General features: G+C 44.5%; 2 protein-coding genes across 6 annotated transcripts in view; both read right to left on the bottom strand.

The window, feature by feature from the left end:
* The window catches only part of TULP3 (TUB like protein 3), a 71,456-nt gene extending 60,610 nt beyond the window's left edge, over window positions 1-10,846 (bottom strand). For 4 of the 5 annotated variants that reach the window (XR_012646559.1, XM_075002622.1, XM_075002635.1 and 1 more), the window contains exon 1: window positions 10,341-10,846. Coding sequence is in view for 3 of the 5 variants with exons in the window: in XM_075002622.1 (XP_074858723.1) it covers window positions 10,341-10,381 (41 nt within the window). In the remaining 2 variants the exon portion in view is untranslated. The remainder of the gene's footprint in view (window positions 1-10,340) is intronic. The other variant, XM_075002654.1, reaches the window with a different exon arrangement.
* Window positions 10,847-11,012: 166 nt separating this feature from the next.
* On the bottom strand, window positions 11,013-20,354 carry RHNO1 (RAD9-HUS1-RAD1 interacting nuclear orphan 1). The gene is made up of 3 exons (XM_075002725.1): window positions 20,305-20,354; window positions 16,910-17,168; window positions 11,013-11,694 (listed from the first exon to the last, which is right to left on the bottom strand). Exons 2-3 carry the CDS (start codon window positions 17,075-17,077, stop codon window positions 11,059-11,061), a joined length of 804 nt encoding a protein of 267 aa, XP_074858826.1. The 5' UTR covers window positions 17,078-17,168; window positions 20,305-20,354; the 3' UTR covers window positions 11,013-11,058.
* Between the last annotated feature and the right edge of the window lie 292 nt (window positions 20,355-20,646).

The raw sequence follows: 20,646 nt of genomic DNA, 5'->3' as shown, positions 1-20,646 counted from the left end.
GGGGAGTGTAGGCAGCAGTGGGGTGTCAGGCTGCAGGGCCAGCAGGGGGTCAGGCTGCAGCAGGTTGGGGATGTGGGGCTGGCGGGGAGACTAGGGTGGTTGGAGCCGCGGGGAGTGGGGTAATGCTCATATGAGCGGGGGAAATTCACTCGTAGAGTGAACTAAGGTAGGTAAGTGTGTCCCTCATTTAAGCGAGTACTTGTAAATGAAGTACTCGTTAAACGAGCGATGAGTGTATATAAAAAGTCTGTGAACCTCCTGCAGTAAACATGTATCACATTACAAATCATTGTGTGTGCTGTTCTTAAAATAGGGGTTACAAAAAGTAGGGTTTGATGTTATTTATTAAGGACCCTCTCTTATTCTCATGCATTGTGGCTGTTGAATTATTGATTTTTTTAACAAATAGGAAAAAATGGCTCGTCTTGCTATTTCGGTTGCTGACCCCTGTACTAGCTCCATCAAACCTCTGATTAAGGAAACAATACAATAATGTAATAGGGTAATAGTAAACGAAATGTGTATGATTAACCACACCATATGTGCTTTACGCACTGGGAGGAGTACCTTTATCTGTGCTTTTGTTTCTTTATGTGGTCTGTTCATGGTTATACCATAGGTGCTAGAGTGAGATGAGTTCTCTTGTTTACTTGGCTGTTTTGTTGCTTAGCAGTGTTTTTATACTTTTAGGGACTCATCCTAACCTCACTGACACCCCTGGAAGACTTTCCATTACCTCAGTGGACTTTGGATCAAGCTGTTACAATGCCATTTGTACACATAATTTGCCAACAGGAAATCTACTGAGATATTCTTTCAACAGAATGGGAAAAAATGGGATCAAAACAATGGTACTTTCTCACATTTAAAAAAACCTTAGCTATTAGAATCAGAAAATAAAATAATGACACTTTGTAGTCAATAAAGTACAGTGCTCTACACATCAGCAACAGAAGCAACCATGGGCTCAGAGCCCGTTGGTGTCTGATGCCTCTCTCACTATTTCTTTCCATCTTTCCCTGTCCAGTGCTGAGTGGCTTAGTTTCTGTAGACTAGCTCCACAGCAACCTACTACATCATCTACTCAGCCTCTGTGGGGTCTGCCTCTCCTATTCGAATCATCCTTTATGCTGAATACCAGGGTCTTGATTTTAATTTCATCGTGCAAATATGCCCGAATGGCTGTAACCTGCATTGCATAATCTTCTGCAGAAGGTTCTCTTTTGGCTGTGTCCTCCTATGTAATTCCTTGTTGGTGACCTGCATCCATCCTATTCTCAGGATCCTTCTATAACAACTCCGCTTGAACACCAATATTCTTCTCTTCAAATCTTTCGTTATCACCCATGTCTCACATCTGTACAACATACTGCTCAATACACACATTTTCAAGACGCTCACCTTCATTCCTAAGTTAATCACTTTGCTTTTCCAGGACTTATCCATTGCCATCAAACTCGCTCTTGCTTTCACTATTCTAGTCGCTATTTCCATCTTGCAGTCTGATCATACGTTATGTTGCTTCCCAGATATGTGAACTTCTCTACTTTCTCTAGTTCAATCCTACCTACGCTGATCTTCCTTCCTATTTCCTAATCCCCAGACACCATTGTTTGTGTTTTAGTAACATTCACAACCAGTCCATACCACTTCCCTTCCTTGTTTAGCACCTGCACCATTCTCCCTAGCTTCTCTTCATCTTCTTCAGTGATAACTATATCATCCGTGAACCCCTTCCTTGATTTTGTCCATCGCTCTCTCTAGATGTGTGATGAAGATGCTAGGCAATATCAGATCTCCTTGTCTCATACCTCTACTCATTCTAAACCATGGCTTCCCAAACTGGGAAGGCATACCCCCCTGTGGGAGATATGAAGAAATTCTAGGGGTGGTGCAATGTGACCCAGCCCCCCCATCATTCCCCCCAACCCAAGAAAAAACTGGCCATTGCTTCTGGCTCTCAGCAGGCAGCCACTGAAGACACACATGGAACCAGCTGCCTCCTGTAAAGGTGAGTGAGTGTGTGATGGGGAAGGAGGAGGAGGAGGAGGACGACAGGGATAGATGGGGGGCTGGCAGTGCTTGGCTCAGAAGAGGGGGATGGGGTAAGAGTGGGGGACTGGTGGTGCCTGGCTTTGGGGGAGGGAAGGGGAGGGGCTCAGGCAGGTAGCTTGTGGCGCTTGGGTGGCCGGCTTGTGAGGACTGGGCTGGTAGCAAATGCGGCTGGCCCAATGCTCAGACAGGCGTCTGGGGCATCTGACGTGCAGGTGGGCAGCTGGCCCTGTCAGTGCAGTGTCCAGGAATCTGGCAGGCAGGCAGAGAGCTGGCCTTGGCAGGTGAGTGGCTGGCCTTGATGGCTGGCAGGCGGCTGGCCCCAGCATTGGGCAAACAGGCAGGCAGCTGGCCCCGGCAGCGCAAGGCTTGGTCAGCTCAGGAGAGCAGCTCTGGCAGCATAGAGCTCGGGCAGGTGAGTAGCTGGTGCGGTCAGCTCTGGCAGCTGGCACGGGGCTCAGGCAGCTGGCCAACTGGGGCTGCACCAGGCACCCCCAAGGTGCCAAGAAAAACTATTTGTACTTATTTTTAATTTTAAATAACATTTTTATATAAAGGTTTTATTTATTTTAAATTACAAAAATTTTTTTTTGTTAAAATGGGGGATGGATGTTTGTAAAGAAGAGGTAGAGGGGGTGTAAGGATTTCTCAAAAAATCAAAAAAGGGGGGGAGGGGCACGTGATGTTGAAAAGTTTGGGAACCACTGTTATAAACCAACTTCCCAACTCTCCACACGTTCTCACTGCTGCCTCTGCATTGTCACCGATATCCTTCAACAAGGATCAGTCTGCTATCTACTCCATACAACTCTAACACTGCCCAAGTCACTTTCTGATCTATACTGTCAAATGCCTGACTCTGCCACCTTTGACAGGAGTGGGGTGGCAGACTGACTCTCGCCGCTCCTGTAGGAGCAGGGAAACCCCTCCTGCCAGTGGCAGAAGCCAAGTCAGTTGCCAGATACACATAGCTTAGGGGTCTACTGTATTCAAATGCTTTCAAGAGTCCTAAAATTTCCATTAAAATTCCTTTTTATTTCTTTGTTTGGTTTGTTCATAGAAGATGCTCTATCTCAGCAAAACAAATTAATTTAAAAATAGGATTGGGAAAGAAATTAAACAGATCTCACAAACTTAGGATCCTGCCTATTATGACCTTCCCTTTGTGAATTATTAAACCTTGTTTTTGCCACTTTTGTTGACATTGTACCCCATTACAGCAAAGAACCAAAGAAAAATAAAGCAAATACTATTCTCTCCTAGCAACAAAGTCAGTAGTTATACTGTCTGCATATCTAGCTCAGGCTAAACAACATGACTCACAGTCCCACAAATGGCTACTTCAAAATCTATCCCTTTCAAAAGTTATTGTGGTTTATTTAGTACAGTAACTGTATGCTCAAGCAGGGATGTTTTCCACATAGTGTCTAAAGCAAGTATTACTTTCTCACCCAAAATCTCAATTTAAGCAGCCTTCCCTTCAAAGTGCCTTATACATGTACACACATCAAAAGTTTTATCCCCATGTACAAAGCCAAGTGTCTTCAATGAAAGAATAAAAAATGTATCAAAAAGGGATGAACAGAATTAAAATCTTTGTCCATTTCTTTATCTAACTTGAGCTTCTTACAAGAAGACTGAAGGCAAGGAGTGTGGAAACTCACACCTGGGCTTCTAACACTTTGAGTTGTTAATGTATGGCCCAACTGAGGAACTAAGGTTTTAAAGCAGGCGTGTCCAACCCACGGCCTGCGGGCCGCATGCGGCCCTGGACAGCTAGTAATGCGGCCCCACAAGATCGTAAACCTTTAACATTATTATGTGATTTATATACATAAACTATATTATATATTTTATATGCAGCCCAAGACAATTCCTCTTCACTCAATGCGTCCCAGGCAAGCCAAAAGGTTGGACACTCATGTTTTAAAGAGTGCAACTATTCTTTCAGGAAAGACTAATAATTTTATCAGTATTCAAAGACTACAACTTTAACCACATCAGCAGACCTCGTTACAAATACCTTTTATCTTAACCATTGCAACATGCTTCAAGTGTGTAGTGTGGACTGGACTTAATCAAATCCCACTCAGGAGTCTTGAGCAACCCAAAGCTTTGCCCAGGTTGCAGGAACACAGTTTGCTAGGTGACTCGAATTATAACTGTTATAATCATGTCCCTTGTCTCAGTTGCAATTATAGCAAAATTGAAAGCTTAGCTTTCTAAAAAAAAAAAATGAGTTAGGGGACAGAAGAAGTCCTAACATGTCTACTTTAAAAGCACTGTCAAAATTTCAAATCTAGAAAAGAATTACAGGGAACTGAAAGGACTATTCAGGTGAAGCTGTTACTCTGAAAAAAGGGACTGGAAAAAGGGTTGTTTTTACTTACTTTATTAGTAACTGAATGCATTCCAGGTCATTACATCTACTTGTTTCAGTTACATACTATCTTTTACCTATGTGGTCATTGTGCGGTGTTCAAATCCTTATCGAAGAGAGCTGAATTGTTTCTTGGCTCACACGTTACTAAGATTGTTAACGAGATTCTACTTGCAGAATATTTTCCCTGAGGTAAGGTATGCATATGCAATTACCTCAACTGCACTTTTACTACACTTAAAGAGCATCTCATTTGGGAGGAGGTTGATAAATTCAGTCTGAGGGGGAGGAGAAACAAGTGACACGCACACAGCTTGACTCAGATGCCAGGGTGAGTTTCCACAGCTGGGAATTAGAATAAAAACAAACACACGTATAAACTGAGAGGTCATATGGAGCTACAGGTTGAACCTCTCTAATCTGGAACTCTCTCATCCAGCAAACTCCATAGTCCAGCATGATTTTAGTTAGCTGGACAACACAACTTGAATGTGGCCAAGTTTTCTGTGGTCCCATAAAGTTTGTTTCTAGCCACCAGTCCTGGCTCTCAGCGTTTGATGCTGTTATTTAGCTGTAATTTACCCCCTAAATGTCTTCTAAGGGCCCAGAAAGCAGTGGAAGTGTTAGTGGAAGTTTTCTGCTAGAAAATGCTGACCTCCTCTTGTACAGCAAATTCTCTCATCTGGCACTGGTCAGGCCCCAACTGTGCCAGATGAGAGAGGGTCAACCTGTACTAACAGACAAATACGGAAAACCATAAAGACACTTAAGATTCATCATTTTGCAAACCCATACACAGAAACATTTAATTTTCAGCCACTGGTTCTAATTCACAGGCCCTAGTAAAGACTGGGGCCCCAGTGTGCTAGGTCCTGTACACACACACAGGAGGAACTATTAGCTGAACAGTCAAATGGGAAGCTGGGAGGTTCAATATAGTTGCTGGAGAAGTGTCTACTCTACAGTAGCCACCATCTTATTTGGCATCCTTACTTGGAGTCTCAGCAGTGATGATGCCAAAGACTTGCAGAGGCATGGAAACTTTGATTTCATAGATATGGTATCTCCTGGTCAGAGCTGCAGAATGTTTAGAAGAGAGTAATATGCTTGCCATGATGTTCATGCTAAATCTTTTGTGCAAATAAGTAAAACAAATCTCCAATTTTCTTAAAAGAGCACCTTCCTGTAGCCCTAAATTGGGATGTGTTTTTCATTGATAGTAATTCTGATTTTTAATTTGACATCTCACCACGCACTTTAATCAGTCAGGAACATGACATTTCATGGGAGAAAAGACTTAAGGAAAAGCCATCAAGAGATCTACGGAATGATAGTCAAAAGTATCATACTGTACTCAAAAGACATAGCAAGAAACCATACCACCTGTGCCTGTGAGCTCACCAATTCAAAAAGAACAGCCGATTTTGGTGAGGAACACCTCACAAAGGAAATAGTTCAGATGATCCAGAAGCTGCTTTCCCTCATTGTTGAACGACTGCAATAAGGTGCTAGGTGGCACAGGATTGCTGCCTTTTGGATCAATCCTAAAACAGGGCTGGGCAATGCATTATTTACAGGCACGTCTGCAGGTACAGCTCCTTGCAACTCTGCGTCACTTTGCTTTGCTTCCTTGTACCACCTGCCACCGTGGGCAGTGCAGGGGGTCCCAACCGCAGCTATCACCCCCTTAAGTCAACCCCTCCAGTAATCCCCAAGGCAGGGTCCGTCAGGGTGTGAGTGCCATGGGAGGGGAGGCAGAAGAGGCGAGAGAAAGTAGGGCAGGGAACAGGAGTGGCAAGATGGGGTGGGGGCAGGTCTCCCAGGCTGGATTGCAAATGTGCTTCAGATAGCCTGTGCGCTGGGAGTTTGAGATCCTTGTTTTACAGCTTGTAGTGACACAATTTAGATGACCTAACCACAGTGTTTTTGTTTAAAAAAAAAAAAAGTAAATAAAAAAGGAGCCAGTACTCAGCCGGCTCCCCCACACTCCCCAGGGTTCCCAGGCTGGGGCTACTGCACTGTCAGCACGCACTACTGGCAAGTACTGGCATACAAAAAAGTACTGATAACTATAACATAGGCCAGACCTTAGCCAACTTTAAATATCCTCCTCAAAGTATTTCAGAATTACTGAAACACTGCTTTCCATGGGGCTGAGAGGGGTTGAGCCTGGAGATGGGGGGCAGGTTTGCAGGATGGTGGGGGTAAAGTTTGGGGATGGGGGCAGATTTGGAGGCTGAGGTGGGTATAGGGTAAAGATGGGGGTAACAACTTTCTAACTGGTACAAATCACTGTGTGCACGGTTCTTAAAATAGGGATGACAAAAAGTATGGTTTGACACTATTTATTAAGGACCATCTTTTATTCACGTGCATGGCAGCCCTTGAAGTGTTGATTTTGTAACTGCATTTAAAAAAAATGGCTCTTCTTGCTATTTTGGTTGCAGACTCCTGCACTAGAATGAGTATCTTACCTCAGGCTGTGTCTACACGTGCCCCAAACTTCGAAATGGCCACGCAAATGGCCATTTCGCAGTTTACTAATGAAGCGCTGAAATGCATATTCAGCGCTTCATTCGCATGCGGGCGGCAGCGGTGCTTCGAAATTGACGCTCCTTGCCGCCGCGCGGCGCGTCCAGAGGGGGCTCCTTTTCGAAAGGACCCCGCCTACTTCAAAGTCCCATGAGCTCATGGGAATAAGGGGACTTTGAAGTAGGCGGGGTCCTTTCGAAAAGGAGCCCCCTCTGGACGCGCAGCGCGGCAGCAAGGAGCGTCAATTTCGAAGCGCCGCTGCCGCCCGCATGAGAATGAAGTGCTGAATATGCATTTCAGCGCTTCATTAGTAAACTTCGAAATGGCCATTTGCGTGGCCATTTCGAAGTTTGGGGCACTTGTAGACGTAGCCTCAGTGCTTACTTAGTCTTGTAGCTAGAAAGCTTTTTCCTACCATCTTACTTAAATATCCTCTGCTGCAAACTAAGCCAATTACTACTCAGTGGACACAGAAAACAACTGACCACCACTGTGCTTTTAAAAAAAAACCTCTTACATATCTGTTGACTCACTGATGTTACCCCACAGCTTTCTTTTCTAGACTAAATCTATCCAGTTTTCTTTTTTAGCTATTCCTAGGTCATTTAATCACAATTTTTTGACTCCTTCTGGACTCTCACCCCTTTGTTCACTGTCAGTTCACATATTTATTAAAAGTGATACCTAAAGCTGGACACAGTACTTCAACCAAAGTCTCACTAGTGCTTAGCGAAATACAACAAATTTGTCTCATATACAACATTTCTGTAAACATATCCAGAATGACATCTGCCTTTTCAGAATATCATCACGTTTTGACTCAATCACTGTGATCCATTGTAACCTCAATTCCATTATTCCCAATGTTATATGCATTTTGTAAGTGCAGTACTTTGCACTTTTTATTAAATTTTAATTTTATTTCAAAACAATTCTCCCGTTTAATCAAGATTATTTTGAATTCTAATCTTGTTCTTCAAAGCACTTGCAATCTTCTCCCAGCTTTGTGTCAAAATTTTGTAAGCAAATTTCCACTGTCTTAGCAAACTCATTAATGAAAATTTTAAATTGTACTGGATACAGGATAGACCCACTCAGGATCCCACTTGGTACATCCTTTTAATTTAACAACAAAACACTAAAGTACTCCTCAATTACGGAGAATAGTAATCTAGCTTAGGTCACATTTCCCTAGTTTGCCTAGGCAAACTATCAGGTTGGTTGGTGCCAAAAGCCTTACTAAAATCCACATATATCACATCTATTACTTCCATCTATTCATTTGTTCAGATACCCCAAAGAAAGAAAATAAATTGTTTTGCAATAGTTTGTTCTAGACAAATTCCTATAAGCTAATACACAGCACCTTTTTGTTCCTTAAACAAATTGTTTAATAATTGTTCCAGTATCTCCATGCTTATACCACATCCAATAGGTCAGTAAGCTATGCTAGATTAAGTACATTTATACTAGTATACACTGTGGAAATTCTGTGGCACTATTCATTTCCCCTTCCCACCCCACAGCCAATTTCTTTGCTTTCCTGAAGAAAATGACAGGGAAGCAAAAGGAATACGGGTTGGGGGGGGGGGGCAAGGCTTGGGGATGCCCATAGACATAGTTGGAATGAGCAGGGGCTATTGTCCCCTAAACAGATGTAAGTGTGGGGTCGACATAGGGAGTTTCATGCCACTAGCTTTCCCATTTGTGGAGCTGCCTGGATGAAGGAGAGCGCCTCTGGGCTCTGCAGCTGGACACCACCTCCTGGGTCCTCGTGTTGATTGTGCTTCTCTTCTGTGTATGAGCAGAAATGGGAGAAGAAGGTGGGATGAAAACGTGGAAGGAAAGGGGTGGGACAGGATCAAGGGATCGTGGTGAGAGCAAGGGGAAGGATACGGGAAACATGGAGATTGGGGAAAGAAGCAAGAGGTTGGCATGTGGCATACGTATGGCAAGAGCTGTGTGTTTGGCTCCCTCACTTAAGCAGACCCATCAACTCCTTATCTCACCAAACCCTACTCCCTCAGAACGTGGACCTCTCTATTAAATCCCTCACTTCCCACATCAAGGCACATACAACACACTGAGTCCCAAGCATCTTCCTCTGGGCCCCACTCCCCATACAGTCCCACTGCCCCTAAACTTAGAACCCCCAACAAGCCTGTGCATCTAGATTCCACCTGCACCCAGACCCCTCACTGAGTTACCCACACCATCATTCCACTCCCAGCCCTTGTACACTTGGATCATGCTGGACTGACTGTCTGCCCACAATCGGTGCACCTGGACCAGACGGGCAAGGCTATATGGTGTTCTTGAGCATGTGCAGCACTTAAGTCAGGGTCAGGTGCAGCCTGACTGCTGAATTCCTGGAGAAGGGAGGCTGCAGGGTGATCCCCCACCTTTGTGTAGTCAAGGACCTGTGTTCCCCTCAGCCCTCATTGCCATGCTGGAACCTCCACATTTTTTTATTGGAGGTAATTTGCAGAATTTTTAAAATATTGCTCAATTTTTATTTTTGACATGAATTCCTTCAGGAGTACAGTATATGGCACCCATGCTAGGCAGGATGTAGCTATACTAATTGTACTGAAAATTAGAATAGTGACAACTTTGCAAGCAGACACAAGCCTTTTCGTAAAATTACCCCCCACTACAGGAGATGTGGGAACACCAAGCTAGACTAACTGCTGGACAGAGACATTTATCCAAATCATCCAGGACCGTTGTGACAAAATTCACAAATAGAATGAGGGCTACTATGGAAGAGGATTTCCCCAACAATAAATCTCTTATATTTTAACCTGTCCCTTATAAATGCTCTCTCTGTAGGTGCCTGGCTGAGCAGCACACATTCCGACATCCACAAATCTTACCTCACAGGAACATCAACTTCAAGACATCAATCTATTGTTTTTATCTCCTAGGGCTAGAATTAGAGCTCGAAATTAGAATACGACAATGAACTAAACCAAACCAAGCCATTCCCGTGTGCAGGGAGTTTATTGCGTGCCCTGCCTCTGCGTGCAGCCAGCGGCCTGCCTGCCAGGAGCGGCCATTGCCGAACCGGACTGGAAGAGTTTTCCACGTAAGCCAGGGGCGAAGGGAAACGTGTAAAGGGGCTAAGATTGTAGCGCCGGGTAGCGCGTGTAGGTGCCGTGGCAGGGCGCGTCCAGGGGCTCCTGGCTGGGACCGTCAGCGGCACTCACGATGGCTAAGTCCGGAGTCCCTCACTGGGTACCAGAGGGGAGGAAGAGCCCAGGCGCCAAACCCGCGAAACCCGGTCAGCCCCGCAAGGAGGGAACTGCAGGGCGAACCCCCGGCCCTGGTGACCCCCGTGCCACGCCGTCCGCGCACCGCCCTTCCGTGGTCTCACCTGCCCCCGCGGTGCCCGGCTCGGCCCCCTCCGCTCTCCATCCTCACCCCCGCTGTTGCTATGGGATCCTGGCCGCTCGCGCTTAGCTCTGCTGACCGCCGGTACCCTTAGCAACCGCACCCGGCAGTGAGACGCTGCGCCATTGGCCAAAGGCGCAACACACAGAGCCTCCGTTAGCCAGTGCCTGGAAGAGAGCGGGATAGAACCCGCGCATGCCTATTGCCCGGGGCTCGTGGGACCGCCCCCGCTCTTGGCTTGTGCTCAGTTGCGCGTGTCTGCTGCTGCTGCTGCAGCCCGATTCCAGACAGGCAGCAGGAGCCAGTGGCCAGAGATGCCAGCTTGGACCGCCCACTCATCCCGCCCCGAGGAACAGAGCGGGGCCAGGGAGCCCTGGAAGAGGCGCAGGGAGTTGTGGGTCAGCTGGAAAGGACACGTGGGGACCGGAGGTACAGACTCTCTTGGAGAATAGGAACCTCGCAGCAGCGCTCCCCAGCCATCACCGTGCAGTGTCTTCAGCCACAGGCACGCGGGGTGGAGGCAAACATGGTTCTGCAGCACAATGCAGGCTCAGCCAATAGTAAAAGTCCTTGATCCTCCTCGCTTTTGTCGGGTCACAGATCTCACATCTAGGCTTAGTGTTGCCTGTTGCTTTTGGAGCTAGCAGAGATTTGTTACTGTGCCTCACTACTCAGAAGCACCTTGTCATTTACCAAAGGGATCAATAGAAACTAGGATCATGCACAGTCTTCACTAGGATGTCACTGGGGCTCAGCATCCTCTTCTCCCTCAAGTATCTCATCAGGTGAGACCGTTTTCTCCATGTTACCCTCACTCCATACTCATGCTCTGGGGTATCCTTGACCAGTACAGATGTTGGGTCAGGGCTCTCAGTGGTATCTGCACAGAAATCATGGCCACCATGTAGGTTTGGCAAGAGGGTGTTCTCTGTCAAGCCACCATTGCATCCATAGCTTCCCACAGAGGACAACTCCGGAGTCTGTATATCTGGTGGACTAAACACATCTGGCTCAGCATCCTGACTCAGAAACTCAACGTCCCCTTGTCTACAGCTCTTAGGTTTGCCCCTTGAAGTAGTGGGCTTTGCTACAGTGCCCCTCTTTGGCTGGCAACAGCATGTCTTTGCACAGTTCCCTGGGTTATCCCGAGAATGTGAGTGCCCTGTTGCTCCAGCATAGGAGTGTGCAGGTGGCGTCTCAAACGTTAAAGGAGGAAATTTACAGACTGTTTGTTTCCGACATACTCCTCCCAGGTGGAGGAAACCATGACTGTCATCCCTGCTCTTCTGACGTTTCTTGAAGCCTGTTGACACTCTGCTTTCAAACTGTGGGGACACCTGAGGGGCCAAACAGAGATGATGAAAAACCATTTCCCTTTAGAAAGGGTGACATCATATTCCCTGCCTCCTTCAGAAAGGAACTACTATCTACCCCACTCCTTGCCCCTGCTGCATGCCTGTCTTGGTTTGAGAGCTGCTATTTTATTGCTTCTTTGGCCGGAAATCCAGTCTAATGAGAACTTATGGCAAAGGAAATCATGCTCACTATTCAGATGAGTGAAAACTGGAGGCTCACATATGTCTTAAAGTACCATTCTACTCTGAAAAGTGACTATATATAAAACAAATTTTGTTCCCGAGATATATTCAGAGAATCTTGTTTGCTTATTTCAGTGATAAACTAAATCAACTGCTATGTCATTCTCTTATCCTTGCAGAACCACCACTCAGAGTGAGTTGGATTCTGTTCTTTCCTGTGCATCATCAAAATTGTTTACAAAGAGCTCCACTGAGGCTGCACTACAGTCTAAGCACAGAATTTAGTTTGCAGGACCTTAATTACAGATAAAGAAGCATAAATAGTAAAGGAACATTCAGATTCTTGGATCCCAGACTGAGACTGACTGACTGTCTCTCTCTCTCTCTCGACCTCAACGATTATATTATCAAAAGGTAAACACCTTTACGTCTCCAATCTCTGATGCATTCAAACTAGGTCAGAAACAAATGGCAGATCCCCGTTCTACTGTTTATTGAAGAATTATGACAGGTTTACTGATACTCCAAAATTATTTCCACAATCTCTCCTATTAACTCTCTTTCATTACTAAGTTCTGATTGAAACTTCCCATTTCCTAATATATCTTGCTGTCTTCTAGAACTGAGGGGAAACCAGAAACCTGAGTGCCAGTTGCAGTGGTTATGGAGTTGCTGTGTAATCGAAGAATTCTGATATTATTTAGAGACTATATTTACCTATACTGTTTTAATTCAGAGGAGGTTGCACCAGAAGCCACCACAGTGGATCCCAAATAAGAACATCCTGGTATGCTTTTGAAAGACGAGGAAAAGCGATGGACATTGAGAATCCTATATTCTGTGAAGGTGCAAGCCGTATTTTGCCAGGCTGGGAAACCACATGGGTACCAAACAGATAAAAAACCTCTCAGGTCAAGGGGGATTGTCCATTGCCAGAGAGTAGTCCAAGCTGACAAAGACTTGGCTGAAGAATCTTTAGGAAGTTAAGTCTACCAAAATTCCTATGCAAAAGACACCTGAACATCTATGCAGTCTGTTTATTATTTTAAAATCTATTTTCTCTCAAATGCTTTTGTTCAAAATAAATAATTTTGAAAGGCTTTTTGGTACCAGACTGAGAAAAATTGCAAGTACTTAATATAAGTCAGACCTGAGGAATAAATCACAGTTGATATATGGGATGGCTATCCAGTCTAAGAATGAATGGGAAAGTTGGTGTCATTCCATCCCAAGGGAATTGATGGGTTGAGGTCTCAGACCTGAAGGAGCAGTGAGTTCAGATTTCAGGAGGGACCGGAAGTGCAGTTAGCCCAGTAACTCTGACACTAATTGTTAACAGAATACTACTCAGTCATATCCAAATAACTGCACATTTGGAAATCTTCCATTGTTCCAGATACACACAGATTCCGTCTCCTCTCAGCAACTGTTTTAGACCCCATACGTCTGCCTGAAGCAAATTTAAAATACACGGCTTTAAAAACCTCAAGGAAAAGAAACTGAAAAGTCTAACAGAGGTCTCTGGGGCTGGTTGAGTGTTTTATATAAATTTGACATTTTTTAGGGTTTTGTTTTAAAGGTCTCAGGCCCAAGCATTATTATTTAGCTGAGCTGCCTTGTGATGGCTTCTGCAAAGAGAGGCAGCTCCTACAGAACAAATGTGTGTTTGTTTAAAAAAAACCTTGTAATAAAGTATCCTAGTACTGCGTGAAAAGAAACTTCATTGTCCTCTCAACAATATTTGAGTCTGTTGAAAGACCTGTGTGGGAAAAAGCAAATGATTAAACACACACAAAAATGGAAAAGAGGATTAAAGTATATACATAGATTGCTGCTTCAAAAAAATCTGCTCTCTAGATACTTGCACTGTGCTCTTCACTACAATACCTGCCTGAAAGTTTTATCTATCACCCTCCCTTGAATTTCTAGTAAGGAGAATCTGTTTGCCAGCTTACTTAAGCCCCAGTGTTTTGTTGTGATTGAAACTAAATATTATTACATTAACAAAATGTAACAAAAAACAGAAATATTTGAGTTGTTTTAATCAACCAACCAGTTTTTAAAAGAGCCCACGGTAGTGTTGAGAACTCAAAGAGCACTGCCCTAAATGAAGCATAACAGTAAAGCTGACCAGTGTTATGCAATCAAGATTGAAATGCAAGACATCGACAAAATGCATGAGCAATCAAAAAGGAATATAATTTTAAAAAACATTTAATAAATACAGTTATCTTGGTAGTGCCCCTTTATCGTGTTGCAGAGGGGATTATTGATCTCTCAACTTTATAAAATAATTTTTCAAATCAGGCGTGCCTCTTGCTGGTGAATCTTGGTTTGTAGTAGTGTAGTATTCCTGAAGCCTCTGGGGGTGGGGAAAAAACAAAACAAAACATCCTCTCCCCACTTTCCCACCAGGCTTGATCTTCAGACAGATTGGCACTTACCCCAGGTATGTACTAATTTGTTTCAAAGCAATACAGTGGCCTTTAGAGAAGACTGCATTTTTCACTAAGTAGCTGACTAATGGAAGCTGCCACCAGTTGCTCCTTACCATGCTGCATCTCTGGAAGTAGGCCTTATATCAAGTACTCCCCATCTACCATATATATTACAAAGTATCAAAACAAAAAAGCAGTCAAGTAGCACTTTAAAGACTAGCAAAATAGTTTATTAGGTGAGCTTTCGTGGGACAGACCCACTTCTTCAGACCATATCCAGACCAGAACAGACTCAATATTTAAGACACAGAGAACCAAAAACAGTAAGCAAGGAGGACAAATCAGAAAAAGATAATCAAGGTGAGCAAATCAGAGAGTGGAGGGGTGGGGGGAAGATCAAGAATTAGATTGAGTTAGGTATGCAAACGAGCCCCTATAGTGACTCAGAAAGTTCACATCCCGATTTAAACCATGTGTTAATGTGCCGAATTTGAATATAAATGTCAATTCGTCCGCTTCCCTTTCTACAAAGGAGCGATAATCTCTTTTCTGTAACACACATACCTTGAGGTCATTGACAGAATGGCCCATTCCATTAAAATGTTGACTAACTGGTTTGTGGATCTGGAGTGTTTTAATGTCTGTTTTGTGCCCATTGACCCTTTGTCTAAGGGAGTTAGAAGTCCGTCCAATATACAAAGCATCTGGGCATTGTTGACACATGATGGCATATATGATGTTAGTAGAGGAGCATGAGAAAGTGCCTGTGATTCTGTGAGTAACCTGGTTAGGTCCAGTGATGGTATTTCCAGAAAAGATATGTGGACAAAGCCGGCAGCGGGCTTTGTTGCAGGGAAAGGTTCCAGGACTGGTGTTCCTGGGGTATAAACTGTGGCTGTTAGTAAGGATCATCATGAGGTTGGGAGATTGTCTGTAGGAGAGAACAGGCATGTCACCTAGGGCCTTCTGGAGTGTAGCATCCTGATTAAGAATAGGTTGTAGGTCTTTAATAATTCGTTGCAGTGGTCTGAGTTGGGGGCTGTAAGTGATGACCAGTGGTGTTCTGTTCTTGGCTTTTTTGGGCTGATCTTGGAGTAGCTGCTTTTTGGGTATGCGTCTGGCCCTGTCGATTTGTTTTTTTACTTCTCCTGGTGGGTTATTCAGGTTTATGAATATTTGGTAAAGTTCTTGTAGTTTTTGGTCTCTGTCAGTTGGATCAGAGCAAATGCGATTATACCTAAGAGCTTGACTGTAAACAATGGATCTAGTCACGTGTGCAGGATGGAAACTAGAAGGGTGTAGATAAGTATAGAGATCAGTAGGTTTTCGGTACAGTGTGGTACTGATCAGGCCATCCTTGATTAGTACTGTAGTGTCCAGGAAATGTATCTCTTGCATATTGTAATCGAGGCAAAAGTTGATGGTGGGGTGTAGATTGTTAAAGTCTCTGTGGAATTCTTCTAGAGCCTCTGTAGCATGGGTCCAAATCATAAAGATGTCATCAATGTATCTTAAGTAGAGGAGTGGTAATAGGGGACTAGAGCTGAGGAATCATTGTTTCAGGTCAGCCATAAATATATTAGCATATTGTGGAGCCATGCGGGTGCCCATAGCAGTTCCACTAATCTGGAGGTATAAATTGTCCCCAAAACGGAAATGATTGTGTGTGAGAACAAAGTAACAGAGGTCAGACACCAGATTGGCTGTGGTGGCATCAGGGATGGTGCTCCTCCTTGCTTACTGTTTTTGGTTCTCTGTGTCTTAAATATTGAGTCTGTTCTGGTCTGGCTATGGTCTGAAGAAGTGGGTCTGTCCCACAAAAGCTCACCTAATAAACTATTTTGCTAGTCTTTAAAGTGCTACTTGACTGCTTGTTGTTTTGATAGTGTATAGACTAGCACGGCTTACTCTCTGTTACTATTACAAAGTATAACATCCATTTTAACCCAGCACTTAACTCCATTCCACAGAGACCAGAGATCCTTCATATGGGTGTGTAAGTTTGACTATAGATGAGCACACTATCACAATTGAGATTAAAATGCATATTAAAAAAAGGGACAGCTAAGATGCAGGCTGTATTTTTGTATCACAGTTGAGCAGGAAGATGTCACATTTAGGTACTAGAGAGTTGAGCACTACACCGACCTATCTTAAGTAATAGCTATAATTTAAATATCAAATCCAACAGAGGATAAAACTAAAAAGTAACTATTCTACTTTCCATTTCCAAGATCTTCAGTTATCATAAAAACATGAATCTCCATCTTATATGGATACCAATCTTTTAATGTCACCATGCTAGTTCAAAAGACAGAGAACTCTTTTACCAGCTGGTGGTCAACATAGCCCATGCAATACGTGAGCCCTCTAATCTGCAACACATTTTGGGTTGCTTGTAACTTTAAGACCAAGATTTTGAAGTAACCTTAACACCATAACCAGCTGGAGATAAAAAGGGTGTGTACATGCAATCCATGCCCAAGATCCATTCCAAACGGCTCTTTATTAAGATATGCAGGAGAAGCCTGAGAATAATTGCTGTAAGAAACTAAGGAAAGCAAACCTGCACCTACCCATGAGATGGACACATTCTGGTCCAGAGGTTTGGTAGAAACACGTCTTGGGTTCTCAGCCAAAGGCAGTGCAGATCCATAGTGATGTGTAGGCCCATCTCTTGGGGTTTCAAGGAACTGCAGTTGTGCTTTGCGGGCCTGGTGGATGCATTTCTTCTTTGGAGGCATCAAAAAATGTAAGAAAGTCAGTCAGAACACTCATGATGCCTGGTGGAGCCAGTTAGGGGAAGAGGCAAAAGATGACAATCTGCACCTAAACCTGCTGAAAGCAAGGGGGATGTAAAGTCATCAAACAAATCTGGCAAATTTGTCCATCCCCTCTCCCCACCAGAACACATTTCTGATCAGTCACAAAAAAAACTTCCAATTAAAAGTGTGTATTTCCAGTTTTTTTATATACTCAAACAGCCATACTCCCCATTAAGGAAACTGTCATAGTCCCTTTCTTGCTGCTATACAATATATATATATTATACATGCTGATGCATGCCTCTCCTCATGGACTTGTTTCTTTTGGAGTGTCCTCCTCACTGTGAATGAATCCAATGGTGTCTTGCTGCTGGGAAGAACTTCGCTCACCAGCATCAGCAGCATGGAATTGACATAATTCCTGCCAATTTCACTGCTGCAAAGGTTCAGAAAAGGGCAACTAAAATGATTAAGGGTTTGGAAGGGCTGCCATATGAGGAGAGGCTAGAGAGACTGGGACTTTTCAGTCTAGAAAAAGAGGAGACTGAGGGGCGATATGACAGAGGTATATAAAATCATGAATGGTGTGGAGAAAGCGAATACAGAAAAGTTATTTACTTGTTCCCATAATAAGAACTAGAGGACACCAAATGAAATTAATAGGTAGCAGGTTCAAAACTAATAAAAGAAAGTTTTTCTTCACACAGTGCACAGTCAACCTGTGGAACTCCTTACCAGAGGACACTGTGAAGGCCAGGACTCTAACAGAGTTTAAAAAAGAGCTCAATAAATATTTGGAGGTTAGGTCCATAGATGGCTATTAGCAAGGGGTAAGGTATGGTGCCTAGTCTTTTGTCGAAGGCAGGAGATGGATGGCAGGAGACAAATCACTTGATCATTGTCTTTGCTTCACCTTCTCTGGGGCACCTGGCATTGGCTACTGTTGGCAGACAGGATACTGGACGAGATGGACCTTTGGTCTGACCCAGTATGGCCATTCTTATGTTCTGTATAGTCAATGAAACTGAACAAACCTTTGAGTTATATTAGAGGAACTGCAACAGTATCCACAGATTCTAGAATATGACACTATATTTGGTAGCATTTATACTCTGATTACATTTAGTTGATTTACTTTACAACCATAACGAGAAGAAGGCTTCCTTAAATTAAAGTTTAAATGTAGCTGAACTGTGTCCTAGGCCCACCATGTTTTCAGGAAAGCATACTCCTCCCCATAGGGAAGTGGACTTTTCAATTGGACTTTTTCACTGGAACATCAAACACATTCACATTTTAATTATAATTTGCAATGTGGGTTGCTTCTGAAAGTCTCAGACAGACTGGGGCTCCATGTGCTAAACACTACACAAGCTTACAAGAAGACAGTCCCCCACCCATTAAAGAGTTTAGAATCTAGTTTAAGTCCTGACACAGGCATTTCAAAATTAATACAAAGGAGGGTGAATGCAGCTGTAATGAGTGGTTAAATAAACTGGCTAAGTTCCTCAGACAATGGTTACAAATCAGCTAGTTTTAAAGTACTATATTTAGCATTTTAAAATAGTACATTTCTTTAAAAATATATGAATTAGAACCATGAAGTGATGCACGTAACAGCTACATTATAATCACAGAATCATAGAAATGTAGGGTAGGAAGAGACCTCAAGTTCTCAACTCCAGCTCCTGACAATGAGTCAAGGCCAATAAACCTATATAATCCTTGACAGATCTTAGTCTAAAATCCTCTAATGACAGGGATTTCACAACCTCCCTGGATAACCTGTTCCAGAGCTTAATTACCTTATAGTTAAAAAGTTTTTACTTGTATTTAACCTAAATCTCCTTTGGTGCAAATTAATCTAATTACTTCTTGTCTTACTTTCCTTCAGTGAACAATCACTTATCCTCTTTGTGGCAGCTCTTAACATATGTGAAGACTTACAAGGTATTTCTCCCCTCCCCCCCGCCCATCTTCTTTTTTCAAAACTAAATTGCCCCCCCTTTTTTCTACTCAATATTGTAGAGAGTCCAGAGGAGAGCAACTATTGGTTCACATCTTTTACATCTTGCCCTGAATTGGATATTCTACTTCAGCTGAGGCCTCCTCAGTGCTGTGCAAAGTGGAGCAATTAACTCCCATAACTTGCATGGGTCATTTTTGTCGAGAAACCACAGAGTATCAGCCTTTTACATGGCTGCACTATGTTAGTTTGCGATCCTTCAGATCCTTTTCAGAAGTAATACCACCAAGCCAGTTATTCCCCAGCTTGTAGCAGTCCACTTGATTTTTCTTTTCTACACTTGTCCAAGTCGTATTTCATCTTGGGGAATTCAGTTAAATTCTGCAATTAGTCTCCTGTTCCCTAGAGTGCTTGCAACCCCTCCCACTTTCAGGTCATCTGCAAATTTTATAACCCCACTTTCAATTCCATTATGCAAGTCATTAATAAAAATATTCTGTAACACTGGACCTAGGTCTGACCTAAAGGGCTACCCCTAGACACACCTTCCCACTTTGACAGCAAACCACAGATAACTATCCTCTGGTTGCAACACTATACTCATTTATACACCCATTTTATGATAAGTTCATTTAAAGCACAATTCCCTAGTTTGCTTATTAGAATGTCGTCCAGGACTAAAATGAAGGTATATTACCTCTACAGCCCAGTGGAGGCAGAGTGGGGCTTGACCAACAACCCCGCACTCCCAGCTCGGCTCTTGGCCCCCAGCCCAGGCATAGCAATGCTCCACCATCCCCAGCTATGGCCCATGTCAGTTAACTCTGTGCACCCGCACCCAAGCCACAGCCCCAGCAGCGGGACACGCAGAAAGGGGAAAAGGGGGCAGGACCGTACGAAGTTTGGGGCCCATCAGTCTACATACGTACAGATGTGTACGCGCGCACACGTGGTGCTACTGCCATGCCCCACCCTACCCACACATCCAGCAACCGGGGACTCGTTACACACGCATAGACACACGGAAGCTACTTGGTGATCACTAGCTCCTCCTCTTAGCAGCGGCGGGTTTGAGAAAGGGGCTGAGACAGCAGCGGGCCCAGGGCCACGGGAAGAAGGCGGCGCTCAGGGGCCACCGGCTACAGAGGGGGGAGCGGGCAGGGAGCTCTACCCCGACACAAACGCTGCGGCCCCAGCCCAGCCCAGCCCAGCCCAGCCCAGCCCAGCCCAGCCCAGGCACCTCAGGACGTTGCTCCGCACGGGGAGAAGAACCGGCCTCGCGTGATCCAGTCCAGCCCCAGCTCCTGCCGGGTTCACCCGTGTAAGAGCTCCGCCGGGCGCGGCCGCTCATTGGCCAGTTCCGCGGCCGGATGGAACGTTCTGCCCCCGGACCCCGTCTCCATTGGCCCCATCCTCGCACGTGACGCCAACGGGCTGCCAGGCGCCAAATTCAAACCGGGAAACGCAACGAACTGCCTCTGTGTCCCGAGAGCAGCGGAGCCCGGCGGTGCCGGGTCCCTGCGGGGAGGCAGTGGGGCGCGCGACCCCCTGCCCCCACCGGCACCGGGGTGAGAGCGTGGCT

The sequence above is a fragment of the Carettochelys insculpta genome, chromosome 1 (genome assembly GCF_033958435.1).
Source record: "Carettochelys insculpta isolate YL-2023 chromosome 1, ASM3395843v1, whole genome shotgun sequence".
Classification (NCBI taxonomy): Eukaryota; Metazoa; Chordata; order Testudines; family Carettochelyidae; genus Carettochelys; species Carettochelys insculpta.
This window is presented reverse-complemented; position numbering and strand designations above follow the sequence as displayed.

Bases quoted from the DNA above. Each gene is read 5' to 3' on its own strand.
- RHNO1 (XM_075002725.1), bottom strand. From the start codon at position 17,077: ATGCCTCCAAAGAAGAAATGCATCCACCAGGCCCGCAAAGCACAACTG. The intron at 11,695-16,909 runs GTAGGTGCAGGT...TTGGCCCCTCAG, and splicing joins AGAATGTGTCCATCTCATGG to GTGTCCCCACAGTTTGAAAG.